The sequence below is a fragment of the Lepisosteus platostomus genome, assembly GCF_059453375.1.
Source record: "Lepisosteus platostomus isolate fLepPlt1 chromosome 5 unlocalized genomic scaffold, fLepPlt1.hap1 SUPER_5_unloc_2, whole genome shotgun sequence".
NCBI classification, from domain to species: Eukaryota; Metazoa; Chordata; class Actinopteri; order Semionotiformes; family Lepisosteidae; genus Lepisosteus; species Lepisosteus platostomus.
The window spans coordinates 93,426-114,246 of record NW_028291472.1 but is presented as its reverse complement, the minus strand read 5'-3'; the positions used below and the strand labels follow the sequence as shown (position 1 = coordinate 114,246).

Below are 20,821 nucleotides of genomic sequence, written 5' to 3'. Positions count from 1 at the left end.
GCAGGGTGAGAGTGCCCCCTGCTGGCCCCACTCACCCCTCTTCCAGTAGTCCTTTGAGCAACATCTTCTTAATGGTGAAGAGGGGTCCGACTTGATTTGTCTTCAGCGTTTACCATCCACAAAAACTGAAATTTTAATAAGGGTGTGTAGACATTTGCTATCCACCGTATGTAGATTTCCAGGGGGTCTCTGATAAGGTTTCTAATGAAAACTAGATTCTAGGACTTAAAAGAATATCCTGCACGGACAGGCTGAAAGACTGAACTAGTCCGGAATACACAACATTGCAAAGTGACTTTTATACCAGCAATCAACACTCTGAACAGTGACAAAACCAACCCAGTTTGACACACAAACTAGGATGCAGTAGTAAACTATATGAAAGTGCATTTTACACTGAGAACAGGAGACAATTCCTTACCTGACATTTCCTGGGAGAAGGCGGCGAGCTATTTTCCGAGTTTATATGTGTATCTCTCCATGAAACTTGACAAAGAAAACCGAGAGAGGAAACAAATCAAAAATCAATATTCCGATGATAATGTAATACTAATGTAACATATCACTATTATCTTATTATGCTAAGCCATCATTGTGAAACGTCACAATTATCCCATTATACAGCAATATTGTCGTGAAACGTCATAATTATCCCATTATACAGCAATATTGTCGTGAAATGACACTATTACCCCATTATACTGCAATATTATTGCACAAACGCATCTCATAACACCATCACTGTTGTCTCAATGCATCTCCGACAAAATAAAAAAGAACATATGATTTAACCTTCATTTATTAATCCTTTATTTAAAATCAAAACACAATCTGATGCAGTCGGGAAAATCATTTTGTTTTTTAAAAAGCACTCTTTAAATCTTTTATAGCACAAGACACTCCACAAAGACTCCATAAAAACAAACTAAGAGAGAAAAACAGAACAGAAAAAAATTGTAACTGCAGGAAACGCGAAAATAATTCGTTAGAAACAACACCGAAAAGGTATGTTGGGACATTAAGAAAACACTTCAAACTGGTGGCGTGAATTTTTACACTTCAAGCATCACTGACGTGTGAGGAAAACACACACAGGTCAAGACTTAAACTCTGTCACTATTCACAGCAGCCAGATCACCCTGCAACTCACAACTGGCAGCCCCCCCACTGGATCTCAGCAGGTGGGAGCCTGGTCAGTACCTGGAGGGGAGACCTCCTGGGAAAAACTAAGGCTGCTGCTGGAAGAGGTGTGAGTGGGGCCAGCAGGGGGCTCTCTCACCCTGCGGTCTGTGTGGGTCCTGATGCCCCAGTATAGTGACGGGGGACACTAGACTGTAAACGGGCGCCGTCCCTCGGATGAGATGTAAAACCGAGGTCCTGACTCTCTGTGGTCATTAAAAATCCCGGGGTGTTTCTCGAAAAGAGTAGGGGTGTAACCCCGGCATCCTGGCCAAATTTCCCCATCGGCCTTTATCAATCATGGCCTCCTAATAACCCCCCTCTCTGAACTGGCTTCATTAGTCTGCTCTCCCCCCCCTGTGTGGGGAGCGTTCTGGTGCACTATGGCTGCCGTCGCATCATCCAGGTGGGGCTGCACACTGGTGGCGGTAGTGGGATTCCCCCTGACCTGTTAAGCGCTTTGAGTGGAGTGTCCAGAAAAGGCGCTATATAAGTGTAAGCAATTATTATTATTAATTATTATCCTGACCAAATTCCTGATTGACATTTACCAATCATGGGCTCCAAATAATCCCCATCTATGAATTGGCTTCATCCCTCTGCTCTCCTCCCCACTGAGAGCGGGTGTGTGGCAAACATACTGGCACACTATGGCTGCCATTGCATTATCCAGGTAGGGGCTACACACTGGTGGCGGTAGTGGGATCCCCCATTACCTGTAAAGCGCTTTGAGTGGAGTGTCCAGGAAAGCGCTATATAACTGTATGGAATTATTAATAACAGCTTCATGGGGGGGTCTGCTGTTCTTACTGGTTACGATTTTTAAACAATTCTCGTATATTGTATAGAAACCTCATTTGAAACACATATTAATCTCAATCACAGACTACAGACCTGAACTGGTCGGGATGCCGATTCGGTATTATCAAATTGCTGGGGAAGGAAGGCAGTGAGCAGGGCAGAGACTGGGACAGTACCGGGCGAACTGAGAGGGATGGAGATTCACTGTGAAACGGATGGTAGTGTTTAGGGTCACAGCAAAACGGATCTAAGAAAAATACCGAATGGGGAAAAAGCAGTGCAGACAAACGATCTTCACACTTTTATAATTCTTTGAAACGTCTATATTTAAATTTCAAAACAAATGAGATTACAGTAGACTGTTACTGCGGATCATATACCATAGCTGTAGAGAATAATAATCAACTTGATTTTATATAGCGCCTTTAAAGGTAGCTCCTCAAAGCGCTTTACAGGATGACAACAATGATAAATAAGAAGAATACACCAGATAAGACACAATGACAATACACAGAGGAGAGCGTGGATGGTGGTACTAAGAGAAGCAGAGGGGTGAAGGACAGAACCAGTTCAGTAAAGGCTCTTCTGAAGACGAGGGTTTGGAGTCTGGATTGGCAGGAGTTTAGAGAAGGTGCCTCTCTGATATCCTTGGGCAGAGAGTTCCAGAGCTTGGGGGGCACAACAGGAGAAGGCCCTGTCACCCCTAGAGTGTAGACGGGCTTGGGGGGGACAGTTAGGAGGGCAGAATTTGAAAAGCGAAGGTTGCGAGGTGGGGAGTAGGGCGATGATAGCTCAGACAGGTACTGAGGCGCCCAGCCATGCAGAGCCTTATAGGTGAGCAGGAGGATTTTAAAAGTCCACTCGGAATTTGACCGGAAGCCAGTGCAGGGACTCCAGGATAGGAGTAATGTGATGACTTGCACTAGACCTGGTCAGGATTCTGGCTGCTGAATTTTGGACAGACTGTCCAATACGCACACTACTGCAGTAAAACTATGCTTTGGACATGTTGGATCCCTGACCTGAATTATTTTTAACATACACTGCCCAGAGTGTATATCCAGAGTATATCCTCTGACCCTTTGAACTTTGTGTCAGTTACGAGAAAAAAAAATGTAGCTCTGTGGACCTGGGGTGGTGGATGGACAGAAAAACCTTGAAGTTTCCCCACCACTCATCAGAACCTCTTTGTCTAGGTCATCAAATCACTTTTTCAGAACGTCTGAGCATCACCTACCAGGGCGGAGAGTTTCTGGGTTCCTGACTGGTTGGTCATGCGACCTGCGATTAAGACCACTGTCCAGATGGGCCCGTGTCTCTCTGCTAGATATCCAGGCTCCAGGGGTGGATATCCATCTAGTGAAGCACTGGTCCCGGTGTATCCTGGGAAATGCTGCTCTACGCTCACGCTAAAAGAGTAACTAACTAAAAAGTTCATCTCCGCTACGTTCTAAGCATGCAAGAGTCACTAGGTGACTCAGTAGGGTAAGACCAAAGAGAGGGTCACTGGGAATCCACAGCATGGCTGCTACAGGCCCAAACCCAACATCACATCACCCACAGAACCACATCCGTACTGTCGGTGGCGGCAGCATCGTTGTACTGCGATGTTTCTCATGGGCACGACTGGGGCACGACTGGGGCACGACTGGGGCACGACTGGGGCACGACTGGGGCACGACTGGGGCACGACTGGGGCACGACTGGGGCACGACTGGGGCACGACTGGGGCACGACTGGGGCACTGGTCAGGGGAAATGAACAGAGATTACTGTGGAAGACGCTTGAAAAACCCGTTGCTGTCTGCAAGAAGGCTGAAAGTGGGACAGAGGGTAAGCTTTCGGTGTGACAGTGACCTACAGCACAAGGGGAGCTGCAAAAGAACAGGAATGGTTTAATGTCCTCGACTGGCCTGGTCAGAGCCTTGAGCTCAATACAACTAAAAATCTCTCAGGTGACTTGAAGGTTGCTTCTCACCATTTGACTGAGCTTGGACTGTTCTTTTAGGAGAAATGCGCCACTGTCGTCCAGTCTAGGTGTGAAACATTGGCTTAAGACGCATTAAAACAGAATTCTGGTTGTCAAGCAAGTATCGACACCTATCTAACCCGTGTTTTCTAGGTTGTCATCTGTAATTGATTTTCACAATGCCTGAGCGTCTGTTTTCACTTGGATGCCGTCGGTGACAATGGGTAAACGAAGGTGAAAAGTTAACGAGTGTTGATTTCGGGCTGTTACTTCGGAAAGGGGCGTCACACATACAGGAAAAGTGGAAAAGCAGGGTCAGGAAGAACTCAACCGGGGCTTTCTTTGAGAACTCTCCCTACATTAACAGTTGAACAGCTTCTCTCCTGGATGGATTTCACTTCAAATCTTTCGTGTCCTGATCACAGCCGGGTAAACAAAAGGTAAAATAAATTAAAAGCTAACGGGTGTTGATTTCGGGCTGTTAGGCCAAAAAAAAGGCCGTTACACATACAGAAAAAGTGGAAAAGTGGAAAAGCAGGGTCAGGAAGAACTCAACCGGGGCTTTCTTTGAGAACTCTCCCTACGTTGACAGTTGAACAGCTTCTCTCCTGGATGGGTTTCATTTCAAATCTTTCATACCATGATTACAGCTGAGCCACCCCCGCAGGACAGTGATGGCGTTCGCTCGTCGCGGAAACACCTTCCCCGGATCAAAGACCCCCGCCGCGCGCCACTCAACTCCCCCCCGGCGCCGAGGCTGAAGCCGCAACCCCCCCGCCCGGGTGAGCGCGCAGGTGCCTCCGCAGACTGCTGGGGGCGCCGAAACCCTTCCCGCACAGCCGGCAGCCGAACGGCCTCTCTCCCGTGTGGACGAAGGCGTGGGTCCGCAGGCGGTCGGCCCGGGCGAAGCCCCTCCCGCAGCGACTGCAGCGGAACGGCCTGGCGGCGGCGGCGCCGCCGGCGGCGTGGACGAGCTGGTGGCTCTTCAGGTGCCAGGCGTGGCCGAACCGCTTGCCGCACTGGCCGCAGCTGAAGGGCTTCTCCCCCGTGTGCACGCGCTGGTGCTTCTGCAGGTTGCCCAGGACGCCGAAGCCCTTGCCGCACTGGGCGCAGGCGAACGGTTTCTCCCCCGTGTGCACGCGCTGGTGCTTCTTCAGGTTGCCCGGGTCACTGAAGCTCTTCCCGCACTGAGTGCAGCTGAACGGCTTCTCCCCCGTGTGGGTAAGCTGGTGGGTTTTTAAGCTGTCTAAGCGACTGAAACACCGGCCACACTGACCGCAGCTGAACGGCTTCTCTCCCGTGTGGATGCGCCGGTGGACGCGCAGGGCGCTCGGGTCGCCGAAGCTCCTCCCGCACTGATCGCAGCAGAAGGGCCGCTCCCCCGTGTGCACGCGCTGGTGGGTGGTCAGGTGGCAGGACTTGCGGAACCCCTTCCCGCAGTGGCCGCAGACGAACGGCTTCTCCCCCCCGTGCACGCGCAGGTGTGTCTGGAGGTACCGCCGCTGTCCGAAGCCCTTCCCGCACTGCGGGCAGCCGAAGGGCCGCTCCGCCGTGTGGGTGCGCTGGTGGACGCGCAGGACGCTCGGGAGAGCGAAGCTCTTCCCGCACTGGCTGCAGCTGAACGGCTTCTCCGCGGCGTGCACGAACTGGTGGCTGCGGAAGTTGCTGACGTGGCTGAAGCTCTTCCCGCAGTGCGCGCAGGTGAACGGCCTCTCCCCCGTGTGGATGCGCTGGTGGGTCTTCAAAGTGCCGAGCTGGTTGAAGCCCTTCCCGCACTGAGCGCAGACGAACGGCCTCTCGCCCGTGTGGAGGCGCTGGTGGGCCCTCAGGGCTTTGGAGACTCGGAAACTCTTCCCGCACTGCACGCAGCTGAACGGCCTCTCTCCCGTGTGGAGGCGCTGGTGGGTCTTCAAGGTGCCGAGCTGGTTGAAACTCCTGCCGCACTGGACGCAGCAATACGGTCTCTCGCCCGTGTGGACGCGCTGGTGGGCTTTCAAGTCGCCCGACCAACTAAAACTCCTGCCACACTGAGCGCAGCTGTAGGGCCTCTCTCCCGTGTGAGTGCGCTGGTGTCTCTTCAGGCTGCTTGGCGTGCTAAAACTTTTCCCACACTGACTGCAGCTGAGCGGTCTCTCTCCCCCGGCGAGGCGCTGTCGGGGTTCTGGGGTGCCAGACCGACCACGACGCTGCTCTGGTGTTCCGGGCTGTGACGACGACGGCGCGTCCACTCCCTCCCGGCAGGGCCTGGACGGATTCTTCGTCGTCTTCTGTCCCCGCGGTGGTTTCCCAGAATGCTCCCAGCAGCGATCCGGCTTTGGGCGGGGAACGCGGGCCGTATCCTCTTCATCGGCGTGAAGCTTCTCCTCCAGCTTCGGAAGGCTAAAAGCATCCTCTTCTTCTTCTTTGTACCCAAGAACAGACACAGACTGCATTTCATTCAAACCTTCTCCAGTGTTAAATGTTTTAAGTTCATTCATCTTCTCTGTAAAGTCATCAGATACTAAGAGCCCAGGTGTCTCACTCTCAGGCTCGGTCTTCATCACGGGCACAGAGTCCAGATCCTCCACCCTCTGTCTGCTCTCTGTGTGCTGCTGCTCACTGAGTGTCTCTTTCCCGTGTGCGGCGGTGAGCTCTGTCTCCTGCATCAGACGGGAGCCCCCCTCCTCCTCCTCCTCGCTGGGCTGCTGTTCAAGAGGAGCCCTGTCCCCAGCGTCAGGGAGAGCGCTGACCTCTGACCCTGCAAATACAGGACAAGAGAAAAAAGTGGGTAAAACAAAAAACACAGAAAAACAAAATGTACAGTATATATTAAAGAAACAAAGATCACTTTCAGCAATGGGCAACAGATGCTTATCTTCAGATATTTCAAGAAATGGTGATGTCATCCACGTTTATAGTACAAATGAGTATGAAGGAACATAAAATGTTTTGACTATGGAGTCGATGTTAAAACACTGCATCCCAATATTCAAACCACACGCAAAAAAATACATTTAAAACAAATACACAAGGCATAACTTTTTGATGATGTCATAAACCATTACAAGTATCAGCAACGTCCATTTATTCTACAGATATCAAATAAGTTCAGCGGGATTTTTTTTGTTTAAAAACATCCTGCTGAACTTGAAAAGAGACAAGTAGAAACCCTACATACATGTAAATCTCACAATATTAAAAGCAAATACTCTACTCCAATACTTGCCAAAGCATTTCAATTTGTAACTAAATAATAATAATAATAATAATAATAATAATTGGTTACACTTATAGAGCGCTTTTCTGGACACTCCACTCAAAGCGCTTTACAGGTCAGGGGGAATCCCACAACCGCCACCAATGTGCAGCCCCCACCTGGATGATGCGACGGCAGCCATAGTGCGCCAGAACGCTCCCCACACAGCAGCTCTCAGTGGGGAGGAGAGCAGAGGGATGGAGCCAGTTCAGAGAGGATGATTATTAGGAGGCCATGATGGGTAAGGGCCAATGGGAAATTTGGCCAGGACGCCGGGGTTACACGCCTACTCTTTTCGAGAAGAGCTATATAAGTGTAAGCAATTATTATGATTAATAGGAACAAGTAATAGGTTTATTCCCTGCTGGAAAAAAGGAAGAAAGAGAACACAACGTTTCGGCCGTGGAGCCTTCTTCAGGCGTGAGAGAGACAGGGCAGTAGGCAAAGGTACAGTAGCAGGAGAACAAAGGCTGGGAGGGAGGAGGAGTGAGAGGCGGGAGCAGGGGACAGAAAGAGAGGCCAAACAAGAGGTGTGAAGTCAGAATGGGTGCAGAGAGGTGTGAAATGAAACAGTTTCCCTATAGATCTCAAAAACGAACAAGAAAAAATACAATTTTTCAGAGCGCAATCACTGTGTTGTGGGCTGTAGGAGTGTTGTATACAGGCTGGTGAGGTGTGAGAGACGCTGAGGGCTGTAGGAGTGTTGTATACAGGCTGGTGAGGTGTGAGAGAGACACTGAGGGCTGTAGGAGTGTTGTATACAGGCTGGTGAGGTGTGAGAGAGATGCTGAGGGCTGTAGGAGTGTTGTATACAGGCTGGTGAGGTGTGAGAGAGACGCTGAGGGCTGTAGGAGTGTTGTATACAGGCTGGTGAGGTGTGAGAGATGCTGAGGGCTGTAGGAGTGTTGTATACAGGCTGGTGAGGTGTGTGAGAGATGCTGAGGGCTGTAGGAGTGTTGTATACAGGCTGGGGAGGTGTGAGAGAGACGCTGAGGGCTGTAGGAGTGTTGTATACAGGCTGGGGAGGTGTGAGAGAGACGCTGAGGGCTGTAGGAGTGTTGTATACAGGCTGGTGAGGTGTGAGAGAGATGCTGAGGGCTGTAGGAGTGTTGTATACAGGCTGGTGAGGTGTGAGAGATGCTGAGGGCTGTAGGAGTGTTGTATACAGGCTGGTGAGGTGTGAGAGAGGCTGAGGGCTGTAGGAGTGTTGTATACAGGCTGGTGAGGTGTGTGAGAGATGCTGAGGGCTGTAGGAGTGTTGTATACAGGTTGGTGAGGTGTGTGAGAGATGCTGAGGGCTGTAGGAGTGTTGTATACAGGCTGGGGAGGTGTGAGAGAGACGCTGAGGGCTGTAGGAGTGTTGTATACAGGCTGGTGAGGTGTGAGAGATGCTGAGGGCTGTAGGAGTGTTGTATACAGGCTGGTGAGGTGTGAGAGAGATGCTGAGGGCTGTAGGAGTGTTGTATACAGGCTGGTGAGGTGTGAGAGAGGCTGAGGGCTGTAGGAGTGTTGTATACAGGCTGGTGAGGTGTGAGAGATGCTGAGGGCTGTAGGAGTGTTGTATACAGGCTGGTGAGGTGTGTGAGAGACACTGAGGGCTGTAGGAGTGTTGTATACAGGCTGGTGAGGTGTGTGAGATACTGAGGGCTGTAGGAGTGTTGTATACAGGCTGGTGAGGTGTGAGAGAGATGCTGAGGGCTGTAGGAGTGTTGTATACAGGCTGGTGAGGTGTGAGAGATGCTGAGGGCTGTAGGAGTGTTGTATACAGGCTGGTGAGGTGTGAGAGAGATGCTGAGGGCTGTAGGAGTGTTGTATACAGGCTGGTGAGGTGTGAGAGAGGCTGAGGGATGTAGGAGTGTTGTATACAGGCTGGTGAGGTGTGAGAGATGCTGAGGGCTGTAGGAGTGTTGTATACAGGCTGGTGAGGTGTGTGAGAGACACTGAGGGCTGTAGGAGTGTTGTATACAGGCTGGTGAGGTGTGTGAGATACTGAGGGCTGTAGGAGTGTTGTATACAGGCTGGTGAGGTGTGAGAGAGATGCTGAGGGCTGTAGGAGTGTTGTATACAGGTGTGAGAGATGCTGAGGGCTGTAGGAGTGTTGTATACAAGCTGGTGAGATGTGAGAGATGCTGAGGGCTGTAGGAGTGTTGTATACAGGCTGGTGAGGTGTGTGAGATACTGAGGGCTGTAGGAGTGTTGTATACAGGCTGGTGAGGTGTGAGAGAGATGCTGAGGGCTGTAGGAGTGTTGTATACAGGCTGGTGAGGTGTGAGAGAGGCTGAGGGCTGTAGGAGTGTTGTATACAGGCTGGTGAAGTGTGAGAGATGCTGAGGGCTGTAGGAGTGTTGTATACAGGCTGGTGAGGTGTGTGAGAGACACTGAGGGCTGTAGGAGTGTTGTATACAGGCTGGTGAGGTGTGTGAGATACTGAGGGCTGTAGGAGTGTTGTATACAGGCTGGTGAGGTGTGAGAGAGATGCTGAGGGCTGTAGGAGTGTTGTATACAGGTGTGAGAGATGCTGAGGGCTGTAGGAGTGTTGTATACAAGCTGGTGAGATGTGAGATATGCTGAGGGCTGTAGGAGTGTTGTATACAGGCTGGTGAGGTGTGAGAGATGCTGAGGGCTGTAGGAGTGTTGTATACAGGCTGGTGAGGTGTGAGAGATGCTGAGGGCTGTAGGAGTGTTGTATACAGGCTGGTGAGGTGTGAGAGAGACGCTGAGGGCTGTAGGAGTGTTGTATACAGGCTGGTGAGGTGTGAGAGAGACGCTGAGGGCTGTAGGAGTGTTGTATACAGGCTGGTGAGGTGTGAGAGAGATGCTGAGGGCTGTAGGAGTGTTGTATACAGGCTGGTGAGGTGTGAGAGACGCTGAGGGCTGTAGGAGTGTTGTATACAGGCTGGTGAGGTGTGAGAGACGCTGAGGGCTGTAGGAGTGTTGTATACAGTCTGGTGAGGTGTGAGAGAGATGCTGAGGGCTGTAGGAGTGCTGTATACAGGCTGGTGAGGTGTGAGAGAGATGCTGAGGGCTGTAGGAGTGTTGTATACAGGCTGGTGAGGTGTGAGAGACGCTGAGGGCTGTAGGAGTGTTGTATACAGGCTGGTGAGGTGTGAGAGATGCTGAGGGCTGTAGGAGTGTTGTATACAGGCTGGTGAGGTGTGAGAGATGCTGAGGGCTGTAGGAGTGTTGTATACAGACTGGTGAGGTGTGAGAGAGATGCTGAGGGCTGTAGGAGTGTTGTATACAGGCTGGTGAGGTGTGAGAGATGCTGAGGGCTGTAGGAGTGTTGTATACAGGCTGGTGAGGTGTGAGAGAGACGCTGAGGGCTGTAGGAGTGTTGTATACAGGCTGGTGAGGTGTGAGAGAGATGCTGAGGGCTGTAGGAGTGTTGTATACAGGTGTGAGAGATGCTGAGGGCTGTAGGAGTGTTGTATACAAGCTGGTGAGATGTGAGAGATGCTGAGGGCTGTAGGAGTGTTGTATACAGGCTGGTGAGGTGTGTGAGATACTGAGGGCTGTAGGAGTGTTGTATACAGGCTGGTGAGGTGTGAGAGAGATGCTGAGGGCTGTAGGAGTGTTGTATACAGGCTGGTGAGGTGTGAGAGAGGCTGAGGGCTGTAGGAGTGTTGTATACAGGCTGGTGAAGTGTGAGAGATGCTGAGGGCTGTAGGAGTGTTGTATACAGGCTGGTGAGGTGTGTGAGAGACACTGAGGGCTGTAGGAGTGTTGTATACAGGCTGGTGAGGTGTGTGAGATACTGAGGGCTGTAGGAGTGTTGTATACAGGCTGGTGAGGTGTGAGAGATGCTGAGGGCTGTAGGAGTGTTGTATACAGGTGTAAGAGATGCTGAGGGCTGTAGGAGTGTTGTATACAAGCTGGTGAGATGTGAGATATGCTGAGGGCTGTAGGAGTGTTGTATACAGGCTGGTGAGGTGTGAGAGATGCTGAGGGCTGTAGGAGTGTTGTATACAGGCTGGTGAGGTGTGAGAGATGCTGAGGGCTGTAGGAGTGTTGTATACAGGCTGGTGAGGTGTGAGAGAGACGCTGAGGGCTGTAGGAGTGTTGTATACAGGCTGGTGAGGTGTGAGAGAGACGCTGAGGGCTGTAGGAGTGTTGTATACAGGCTGGTGAGGTGTGAGAGAGATGCTGAGGGCTGTAGGAGTGTTGTATACAGGCTGGTGAGGTGTGAGAGACGCTGAGGGCTGTAGGAGTGTTGTATACAGGCTGGTGAGGTGTGAGAGACGCTGAGGGCTGTAGGAGTGTTGTATACAGGCTGGTGAGGTGTGAGAGAGATGCTGAGGGCTGTAGGAGTGCTGTATACAGGCTGGTGAGGTGTGAGAGAGATGCTGAGGGCTGTAGGAGTGTTGTATACAGGCTGGTGAGGTGTGAGAGACGCTGAGGGCTGTAGGAGTGTTGTATACAGGCTGGTGAGGTGTGAGAGATGCTGAGGGCTGTAGGAGTGTTGTATACAGGCTGGTGAGGTGTGAGAGATGCTGAGGGCTGTAGGAGTGTTGTATACAGACTGGTGAGGTGTGAGAGAGATGCTAAAGGCTGTAGGAGTGTTGTATACAGGCTGGTGAGGTGCGAGAGACGCTGAGGGCTGTAGGAGTGTTGTATACAGGCTGGTGAGGTGTGAGAGAGATGCTGAGGGCTGCAGGAGTGTTGTATACAGGCTGGTGAGGTGTGAGAGAGACGCTGAGGGCTGTAGGAGTGTTGTATACAGGCTGGTGAGGTGTGAGAGATGCTGAGGGCTGTAGGAGTGTTGTATACAGGCTGGTGAGGTGTGAGAGAGACGCTGAGGGCTGTAGGAGTGTTGTATACAGGCTGGTGAGGTGTGAGAGATGCTGAGGGCTGTAGGAGTGTTGTATACAGGCTGGTGAGGAGTGAGAGAGATGCTGAGGGCTGAAGGAGTGTTGTATACAGGCTGGTGAGGTGTGAGAGAGATGCTGAGGGCTGTAGGAGTGTTGTATACAGGCTGGTGAGGTGTGTGAGACGCTGAGGGCTGTAGGAGTGTTGTATACAGGCTGGTGAGGTGTGAGAGAGACGCTGAGGGCTGTAGGAGTGTTGTATACAGGCTGGTGAGGTGTGAGAGACGCTGAGGGCTGTAGGAGTGTTGTATACAGGCTGGTGAGGTGTGAGAGAGACGCTGAGGGCTGTAGGAGTGTTGTATACAGGCTGGTGAGGTGTGAGAGAGACGCTGAGGGCTGTAGGAGTGTTGTATACAGGCTGGTGAGGTGTGAGAGAGACGCTGAGGGCTGTAGAAGTGTTGTATACAGGCTGGTGAGGTGTGAGAGATGCAGAGGGCTGTAGGAGTGTTGTATACAGGCTGGTGAGGTGTGAGAGATGCTGAGGGCTGTAGGAGTGTTGTATACAGGCTGGTGAGGTGTGAGAGAGACGCTGAGGGCTGTAGGAGTGTTGTATACAGACTGGTGAGGTGTGAGAGAGACGCTAAAGGCTGTAGGAGTGTTGTATACAGGCTGGTGAGGTGCGAGAGACGCTGAGGGCTGTAGGAGTGTTGTATACAGGCTGGTGAGGTGTGAGAGAGATGCTGAGGGCTGCAGGAGTGTTGTATACAGGCTGGTGAGGAGTGAGAGAGATGCTGAGGGCTGCAGGAGTGCTCATACAGGCTGGGCTGCGAGCGAGAGAGATGCTGGGGCCTACAGGAGTGTTGAATAAAGGCTGATCTGGAAGGGAGAGGGATGCTTGTGGGACACAGGATCGTCATATACCTGCATATATGGGAGGGAGATTTAAGGAGGAGCTTTGTAGGAAGACTGGTGAGGTGTGAGAAAGAAGCCAGTAGGATGCAGGAGTGTTTAAGAAAGACTGGCCTGGGAAAGAGAGGGACACTAGGGGCTTGCAGGACTGTCATATATAAGGGGGCCAGGTAGTGAGAGAGACAATGAGGGTGAAGGAGAAATGTATACCAGCCAGCAGCCATATCACCCTGCATCTCACCACTGGAGCTCAGCAGGTGTGAGCCTGGGCACTACCTGGGAAAAACTAAGGTTGCTGCTGGGAGAGGTGTTAGTGGGGCCAGCAGGGGGCGCTCTCACCCTGCGGTCTGTGTGGGTCCTGATGCCCCAGTATAGTGACGGGGGACACTGGACTGTAAACAGGCACCATCCTTCGGATGAGACATAAAACCGAGGTCCTGACTCTCTGTGGTCATTAAAAACCCCGGGGTGTTTCTCGAAAAGAGTAGGGGTGTAACCCCGGCGTCCTGGCCAAATTTCCCATTGGCCCTTACCCATCATGGCCTCCTAATAACCCCCCTCTCTGAACTGGCTTCATCCCTCTGCTCTCCTCCCCACTGAGAGCTGGTGTGTGGGGAGCGTTCTGGCGCACTATGGCTGCCGTCGCATCATCCAGGTGGGGGCTGCACACTGGTGGCGGTAGTGGGATTCCCCCTGACCTGTGAAGCACTTTGAGTGGAGTGTCCAGAAAAGCGCTCTATAAGTGCAAGCAATTATTATTATTACTTCTCTTCTCTGTGAGTGTGCTTTGTGGGATTCCCTTTCTGGAGTGTGTAGAGATGATACTGACCCTGTAGCTAGAACAATAACATTTTTGACTCCAGGGTCCGATAGTCTGTGTGGGGTTGAGGAGTCCTGACACTGCTATCACTAGAGTTCAGTCTTACCCTTCTAAATACCAGACTTTCACAATAAGAACTACCGCTGTAGGTGTAGGTCAGTTTTCACCCAGGGCGGTAGTTCTGAAGACAAAGTCCGACAAGGAAACGTTTCGATCGCTCAGCTGCTCATCCCCATCACTTCGGGAATTACAGCCAGGAGAAATTCCTCTCTCTGTTTTTGCAACACCTGAAGCGCTGGCAACACACTGACATGTCACATATGGATTCGATGTCGTCCCATTCGGCAAGATATACAGAACATTCCCAAATCGAAGAATATTTTCAGCGAATTAACCGGACAACAGTTTAGTTTTCCCGTTACATCACACAAGTATCTCCCACTTCACTCGGCATCTCTCCGCTAGATTCTCACCAGCGAAGTTAAAGACACGGGTTTTAAACACACAGACACTGTGATTTTATAGAAGTCACCCCCACTGACCTGACAGCTCCGGTTCCGTGTCCATTTCTTCTTTTATCTCTGCAGGGGCTTCACAGGGAGGCGTGTGTCCATCACGATCTGTCTGTCCCCGATCTCCTCCTGCTCTCGACTCCTTCTCCCAGAACCGCAATCTCACCTTCAGCCTCTCGTTTTCCCTCTTCAGCTGCGCCATTTCTCTCCCGAAAGTCTCCTCCACACACTGGGTGATCTTAATCACGGCCCGTCTCACCAGGATCTGGGAATCGCCGCGGGGCTGCTCCTGCAAACTGTCCTCGGAGTCGGTCACCCTATTTCGGGGAAAACTTCCGCCACTTCATTCACGATCGCTTTAACCACAGCCACCAGGAAAGAGTGGAGCTCGGTCTCCAGTCGGAGCAACCAGTCCGACATCCCTACTTGCTCATCGTTTCGTAAAACAGCGAGGACTGACGCCGCCGCGTCTCTCCCCAGGCGCCCAGCATTTAAACAAAGAGCAAAGGACGCCTCTCGCCCACAAACAGGAAGAGGTTCCTTCTCCCACACCGAGCAGTTCCGGGTTAAACTGCGCTTCCTTAGTGACCGTTTCCAAGGAGAAGTAAAAAAAGGGGTTTCATCGAATTTACCCAGTTAAAACACCGAGTTTGTTAGTAGATACACCATTTCTATTCATTTTGATCAGTATTTTCACTGTCATTAACGCCATTTCTGGGGAAATATGAACCCTTTTAAGGAGTAGGAATAGTAGTCCTTTAGAAAAAAGAATTTACAGCTCACGTTAGACTACAAGGAAAGGCTATTCTGAGTTGTGGATGTCATACCCAATTTTTGAGATCCCTGTTGAAAAATGAGAATTTACTTGTGCTAGCAATATATTGGAATTCCTCAGTTGGAAAACGCATTGATTGGGGAAAAAAAAGATTGGATGATGCCCAATAAATATTGTATATCTAATAAGGTTAAGGAGGTTTCATACAAAATAATTAATCGAATTTACCCAATTAAGACTCTTGTTACCCAGCGATTTAAAATTAATATGGATGACAAATGTGTTTTTTGTGTGTGTGACAATAACCCTGAAACTATTCAGCATTTGTTTTGGTTATGTCCCAGGGTAAACATTTTCCGGACTAAGTTGCAGGCTTATATTAAAAGAGAAACCAATAGTGATATTTGTTTTGATGAAAAAGATGTTAAGTCGCAGCCCCATCGAAAACAATATTAAAATTTCGGTTGTAATAAATTAAATTATTATAACGGCACGTTATTATATGCATAAAATGAATTGGTCTGGGAAGAACCCTTTGAGCATTTTAAACTGGATGTACGGGGGTATTTGCGGACTATTTCGAAGTGCAAAAATATGAAAGCGGTGCGGACATCATTTTTTATTTAATTTGTTTAATCTTTTTTCATAACTTGAATTTACGTAGTAATATGTACCCCTAACGATCTTTCTGTCTTGAATTGTTATATGTACTCTTGTTTGTATTGTCATTCTTGTTATTCTGTCAGCATAAATAAATAAAAAAAATAAAAAATGTAAAAAGGTGTTACTGTCTTACAGTTTTACACCATCAGCATTTTTTCTTTCGACAGCATTCCCAAAACACTTTTATGCCCTCAGCTTCTCTTCTTTTATTTTTTTCCTTGTTTTTTTTTGTATTGATATTGTCTATCTCTTACCTTGTGCTTATCTATTTATTTCTTAAAACCTACTGCCTAGCCTTTTGATACATTTGACACATCTAGCGAAGCTATTACAGTAGCATTGACTGAAATTATGTTTTGTGTGTACAGCACAAATCGTTGAACACTATCTATGCTCTAAGCGCAGTGGTCTTTCCATTATTAAAAAAAAATGCTTTTAATATGACGAGACAGAGATGCAGAACTAGTCATTAATTGTTCAGACCTGTGTCAATCATAGTGGCACTTTTGATAAATGTGCGAGTAGCGGTTTGAAACTGGCTTACATTTAGAGAAACGCAATATTCTCAAGCAAGGTAACGGATTATCGTGTAATGGATATATTTACTTCTTATTATATTGGCCATATATATATAAATCTGTATTCTGTGTCTTTAAAATCTACTGTATTCAGTCACAACTCGATCAATCTATTGATACAGTCATTTTTCGTACTGTAACGCTTACGGCCGACATGTACTGTGTAAGAGCCTACAAAATCTTACAAAAACTACAAAAACTTTCTTATTTTAGTCATTTAATCAGATTAAAAGTACCAATATTTGGTTGACAATGTAAAAGCATTCTCTATTGGTGTCTCATCCTTGACAAAGGTAAAGAGAACACAAATAATCTAATAATTTCGACGTTTTGGGTTTTTGGTTAGCTTTGTGAAACCACAATTTTGAAATCAAATTTGAAAACACCGTCCAAAAAAGCATTTGTAGTGCATAGCAACATTCACCGAGGAAGCGCTGGTTAACCCGGAATTCCTGTCTCAGAACTGGGCAAGAAATACTGATCGTTTCCAGGTTGAGCCGCTTTAAAATGTCATGTATTCCTGTCATGTACTGTCCGACGGCTGTGTTCAAACCCTGGGCGCTTTTTTAGAGCTTCAGTGGTCTTTTCTGCCCTCTCCATGTGGATCGTGTATAGAGAAATAGATTAAATTGGATGGCCGAGCTCAAATCTTTCTTGGATGTTTTTTTTTTTATGCGGTTATTTCAAGGGCTCGCTTCCAAGCAAGCTCATACATTCTGTTGAGACGAGCCGTGTAAAAACCACACAAGTGTGTCGACGACAGTTTCTGCACGGAAACAGCCCAGATAACGAAAATGAGACCCTAAAGGAGGGATTGCAGTTCTGGGAGAAGGAGTAGGGAGCAGGAGGAGATCGGGGACAGACAGATCGTGTTGGACACACGCTTGCCTGTTAAGTGACTGCAGAGATAAAATGATTGTCCAGAAAAGCGCTATATAAGTGTAAGCAATTATTATTATTACTGATATTACCAGAGAAGTGTCAGAGAATAAAAATAAGTCTAATTTGACTTTTTTGTGATCATTTTATTTTCTATTTTTAGACATAAACATAAAACAACCCCAAGCACATGAAATATTAGTTCAATACTGTTGAATACAGAATACACTACATATGGATTTATTATTTTAGGAAGCACGCATATTTCTAATAGCTGTGTAAATCCCTTCCCAAGACTGGATTGTTTTGGGGGGACTTTTCTCATTTTACTCAAAAGGATCTGCAACGCTATTTTTATATTTTAGGGTTAGGAAGAATCTGCGTTGATGAGTGCATTTCAAACCACAATAGAAGTCAAACATACACATTTACTAGTAAAACCTCCAGTTTACATCGCAAAATAGACCAAATTTCCAGGTAGGCGCAGCACCATATTGTGTGATTCAGAACAAGTGAACAAATTTCCCAGTGATGTGTTACGGCCTTATTATATTGTAAACACAATTTACAATTTAATCCAACACAAATACTGCCCTCGATTTTGAAACGGTTTCGGAGACAAATACTGAAGTGGGACATGTATAGATCTCACTTATCCAGCATCACAGTATCGCCACTTAAGCACAATGTGAGAGGTGTGTTGCTGGGGTCTGTTAATTTAGCTCTCAACAAAAGTTACACTAAGATGCCATGGAGCTGATTTGCTTTAGCAGCCCCAGTGGCTTAACGCTACACAATAAACAACACCCACAAACAGGATAAAGCAGACCAATGTCTGCTGCACATCAAAGGACAGAACTTAGAGCAAGACAGAGCAGGACAGGAAGTAATTACGTATCAAAGAACAGGACAAGCACTCAGATTGTGAACCAAACTTTCTCCTCGCTGTATATATAAGAGCTGGGAAACCCTTGCAGTTTGGCTGTTCTGCGGGGCAGACCCGGTGCGCTTGTTGTCGGACTTATTGAGCCCAAGAAAACTGAATCTGCACAAGACTGTGCCCTGCTCCCCGATGAGGAATTCCCCACAACCAATATTGTTAACTCCTCATGCAGATCGTGTTGGAACATTTCCGAGGTGAAATGTCTGCTGCACTTATTTGCTCGTCCATCCTATTGCATTACAGGGACTAGCGAGCAGGAAGGGCTCCATTTGTGGGGACTCGGATGTGAGGCTTACAGTACTTGCACAAGGTTCATGCTTTTCTGCTTAATTATTGCGGGGTGATATGGCTGCTGGCCAACATAGTGAACAAAGAACCATTTTGTCTTTTTTTGTGTGTGTGTGTGAAATACTCCGACACGGAAAAGCCTTGTGGTCGAAATTTGGAGGGAGAATGTGATGCAGCTGCCCCCATGATGAGCCTACTCAAAAACAGTACAGAGCATCACAGCATCCTATTAACAGCGCCAGCAGCCAGATCACCCTGCAGCTCCCAGCTGGCAGCCCCACTGAAGCTCAGCAGGTGTGAGCCTGGTCAGTACCTGGATGGGAGACCTCCTGGGAAAAACTAAGGCTGCTGCTGGGAGAGGTGTTAGTGGGTCCTGATGCCCCAGTATAGTGACGGAGACACTGGACTGTAAACAGGCGCCGTCCTTCGGATGAGACGTAAAACCGAGGTCCTGACTCTCTGTGCTCATTAACAATCCCAGGGCGTTTCTCGAAAAGAGTAGGGGTGTGACCCCGGCGTCCTGGCCAAATTTTGCAAAACACGCAAATAATTTTCTGTTTTATAATAATAATAAACTTTATTTTATATAGCGCCTTTAAAGGTGGCTTCTCAAAGCGCTTTACAGGATGACAACAACAATAAATAAGAAGAATACACAAGATAAGACACAATTACAATACACAGAGGAGATATCCTTGGGCAGAGAGTTCCAGAGCTTGGGGGCACAACAGGAGAAGGCCCTGTCACCCCTAGAGTGTAGACGGGCTTGGGGGACAGTAAGGAGGGCAGAATCAGAAGAGCAAAGGTTGCGAGGTGGGGAGTAGGGCAGCGATAGTTCAGACAGGTTCTGAGTCGCCAATCCACGTAGAGCCTTATAGGTGAGCAGGAGGATTTTAAAGTCCCCACGGAATTTGACCGGAAGCCAGTGCAGGGACTCCAGGATAGGAGTAATGTGATCACTTGCACTAGACCTGGTCAGGATTTTGGCTGCTGAATTTTGGACCTACTGCAGTTTGTTCAGAGTAGATTGAGATACCCCCAGCGAGTAGAGCATTACAGTAGTCAATTTCGAGAGAACACAGATGTGTTGATCAGCTTTTCAGCCACCGTTAGTGATAGTTTTACCCATATTCCTTTTCCGAACTCAAAAGGGGAGCTGCAGTCCCAGTTTCTCAAATGGATTATTCAATCCTGTTGGCAAAACTAAATTCGTTATCGCTCTAGAAAAATGGACAAACTGCAGATTAAGCTCAAAGTCATGAACTCTGCGAAAGGACTGTTAAGTCTCCGTGTTGTCGCAAACTCGCATTCAAGTTCCCATGAGTTGTGACGTGAAGCAGCCCTTCCTGCTCACTAGTCACTGTGACGACTAATGTAACGTGATGTAATAATAATAACTGCTTACACTTATATAGCGCTTTTCTGGACACTCCACTCAAAGCGCTTTACAGGTAATGGGGATCCCCTCCACCACCACCAGTGTGCAGCTCCACCTGGATGATGCGACGGCAGCCATAGTGCACCAGAACGCTCCCCACACACCAGCTCTCAGTGGGGAGGAGAGCAGAGTGATGAAGCCAGTTCAGAGAGGGGGGTGATTAGGAGGCCATGATGGGTCAAGACCAGGGGGGGAATCAGGCCAGGACACTGGGGTAACACCGCTACTCTTCTCCAGAAACACCCCGGGATTGTTAATGACCACAGAGAGTCAGGACCTCGGTTTGACGTCTCATCCGAAGGACGGCGCCTGTTTACAGTCCAGTGTCCCCATCACTATACTGGGGCATTAGGACCCACACAGACCGCAGGGTGAGAGCGCCCCCTGCTGGCCCCACTCACACCTCTTCCAGCATCAACCTTAGTTTTTCCCTCCAGGTACTGACCAGGCTCCCACCTGCTGGGCTCCAGTGGGGGGGGCTGAGTTTTTATTTTTGTTTTTTTGTCCGGTGTCAAACACGCCAAAATAACCCCAGGTTTTCGCCTCGTGTGTCGAGTTCAAACGTCGCAACTTGGGACTGAATTCAATTTGAATTATTGATACAAAAAACTGTGATTAATCGAATGACTTCAGCACTCAGTTCGGTGTTCCGTTTTTTCCCCCCCCCCCACAAAGTCGTTAGGCCGAGCATCAATTAAAAAATGGTTCGGCGGGGGCCTGTCTTTTGCCTGGACGGGTGCGGACACCCACCGCCCTTTGCGTAAAGTAGCGCCTCCTCTCCTGCCTGTAGTAGCACTTGACAGGTCAGGGGGAATCCCACTACCACCACCAATGTGCAGCCCCACCTGGATGATGCGACGGCAGCCATAGTGCGCCAGAACGCTCCCCACACACCAGCTCTCAGTGGGGAGGAGAGCAGAGGGATGTAGCCAATTCATAGAGGCAACAAATGTCCTGCTGACAGTTTTGTGGAGCATTTCCCAGGTTTATCGTAATCCAGCTTTTGCTGTGCTTGGGGCGAGGGTCTC

At 48.9% G+C, this 20,821-nt stretch overlaps 1 protein-coding gene and 1 long non-coding RNA gene across 2 annotated transcripts; both read right to left on the bottom strand.

Annotated features, from left to right (window-relative positions):
* Positions 1–793: 793 nt before the first annotated feature.
* LOC148638272 (uncharacterized) lies at positions 794–3,030 on the bottom strand. Its single transcript, XR_015931081.1, has 2 exons — positions 1,725–3,030; positions 794–1,468 (listed from the first exon to the last, which is right to left on the bottom strand). It is a non-coding gene; the product is annotated as an uncharacterized LOC148638272 (long non-coding RNA).
* Positions 3,031–3,051: 21 nt separating this feature from the next.
* On the bottom strand, positions 3,052–14,770 carry LOC148638271 (uncharacterized). The gene is made up of 2 exons (XM_088623376.1): positions 14,260–14,770; positions 3,052–6,685 (listed from the first exon to the last, which is right to left on the bottom strand). The coding sequence occupies exons 1-2, from the start codon at positions 14,429–14,431 to the stop codon at positions 4,683–4,685; spliced, it is 2,175 nt and encodes a 724-aa protein (XP_088479502.1). The 5' UTR covers positions 14,432–14,770; the 3' UTR covers positions 3,052–4,682.
* Between the last annotated feature and the right edge of the window lie 6,051 nt (positions 14,771–20,821).

Bases quoted from the DNA above. Each gene is read 5' to 3' on its own strand.
- LOC148638271 (XM_088623376.1), bottom strand. From the start codon at position 14,431: ATGGCGCAGCTGAAGAGGGAAAACGAGAGGCTGAAGGTGAGATTGCGG. The intron at 6,686-14,259 runs GTCAGTGGGGGT...CTGTATTTGCAG, and splicing joins CACGGAACCGGAGCTGTCAG to GGTCAGAGGTCAGCGCTCTC.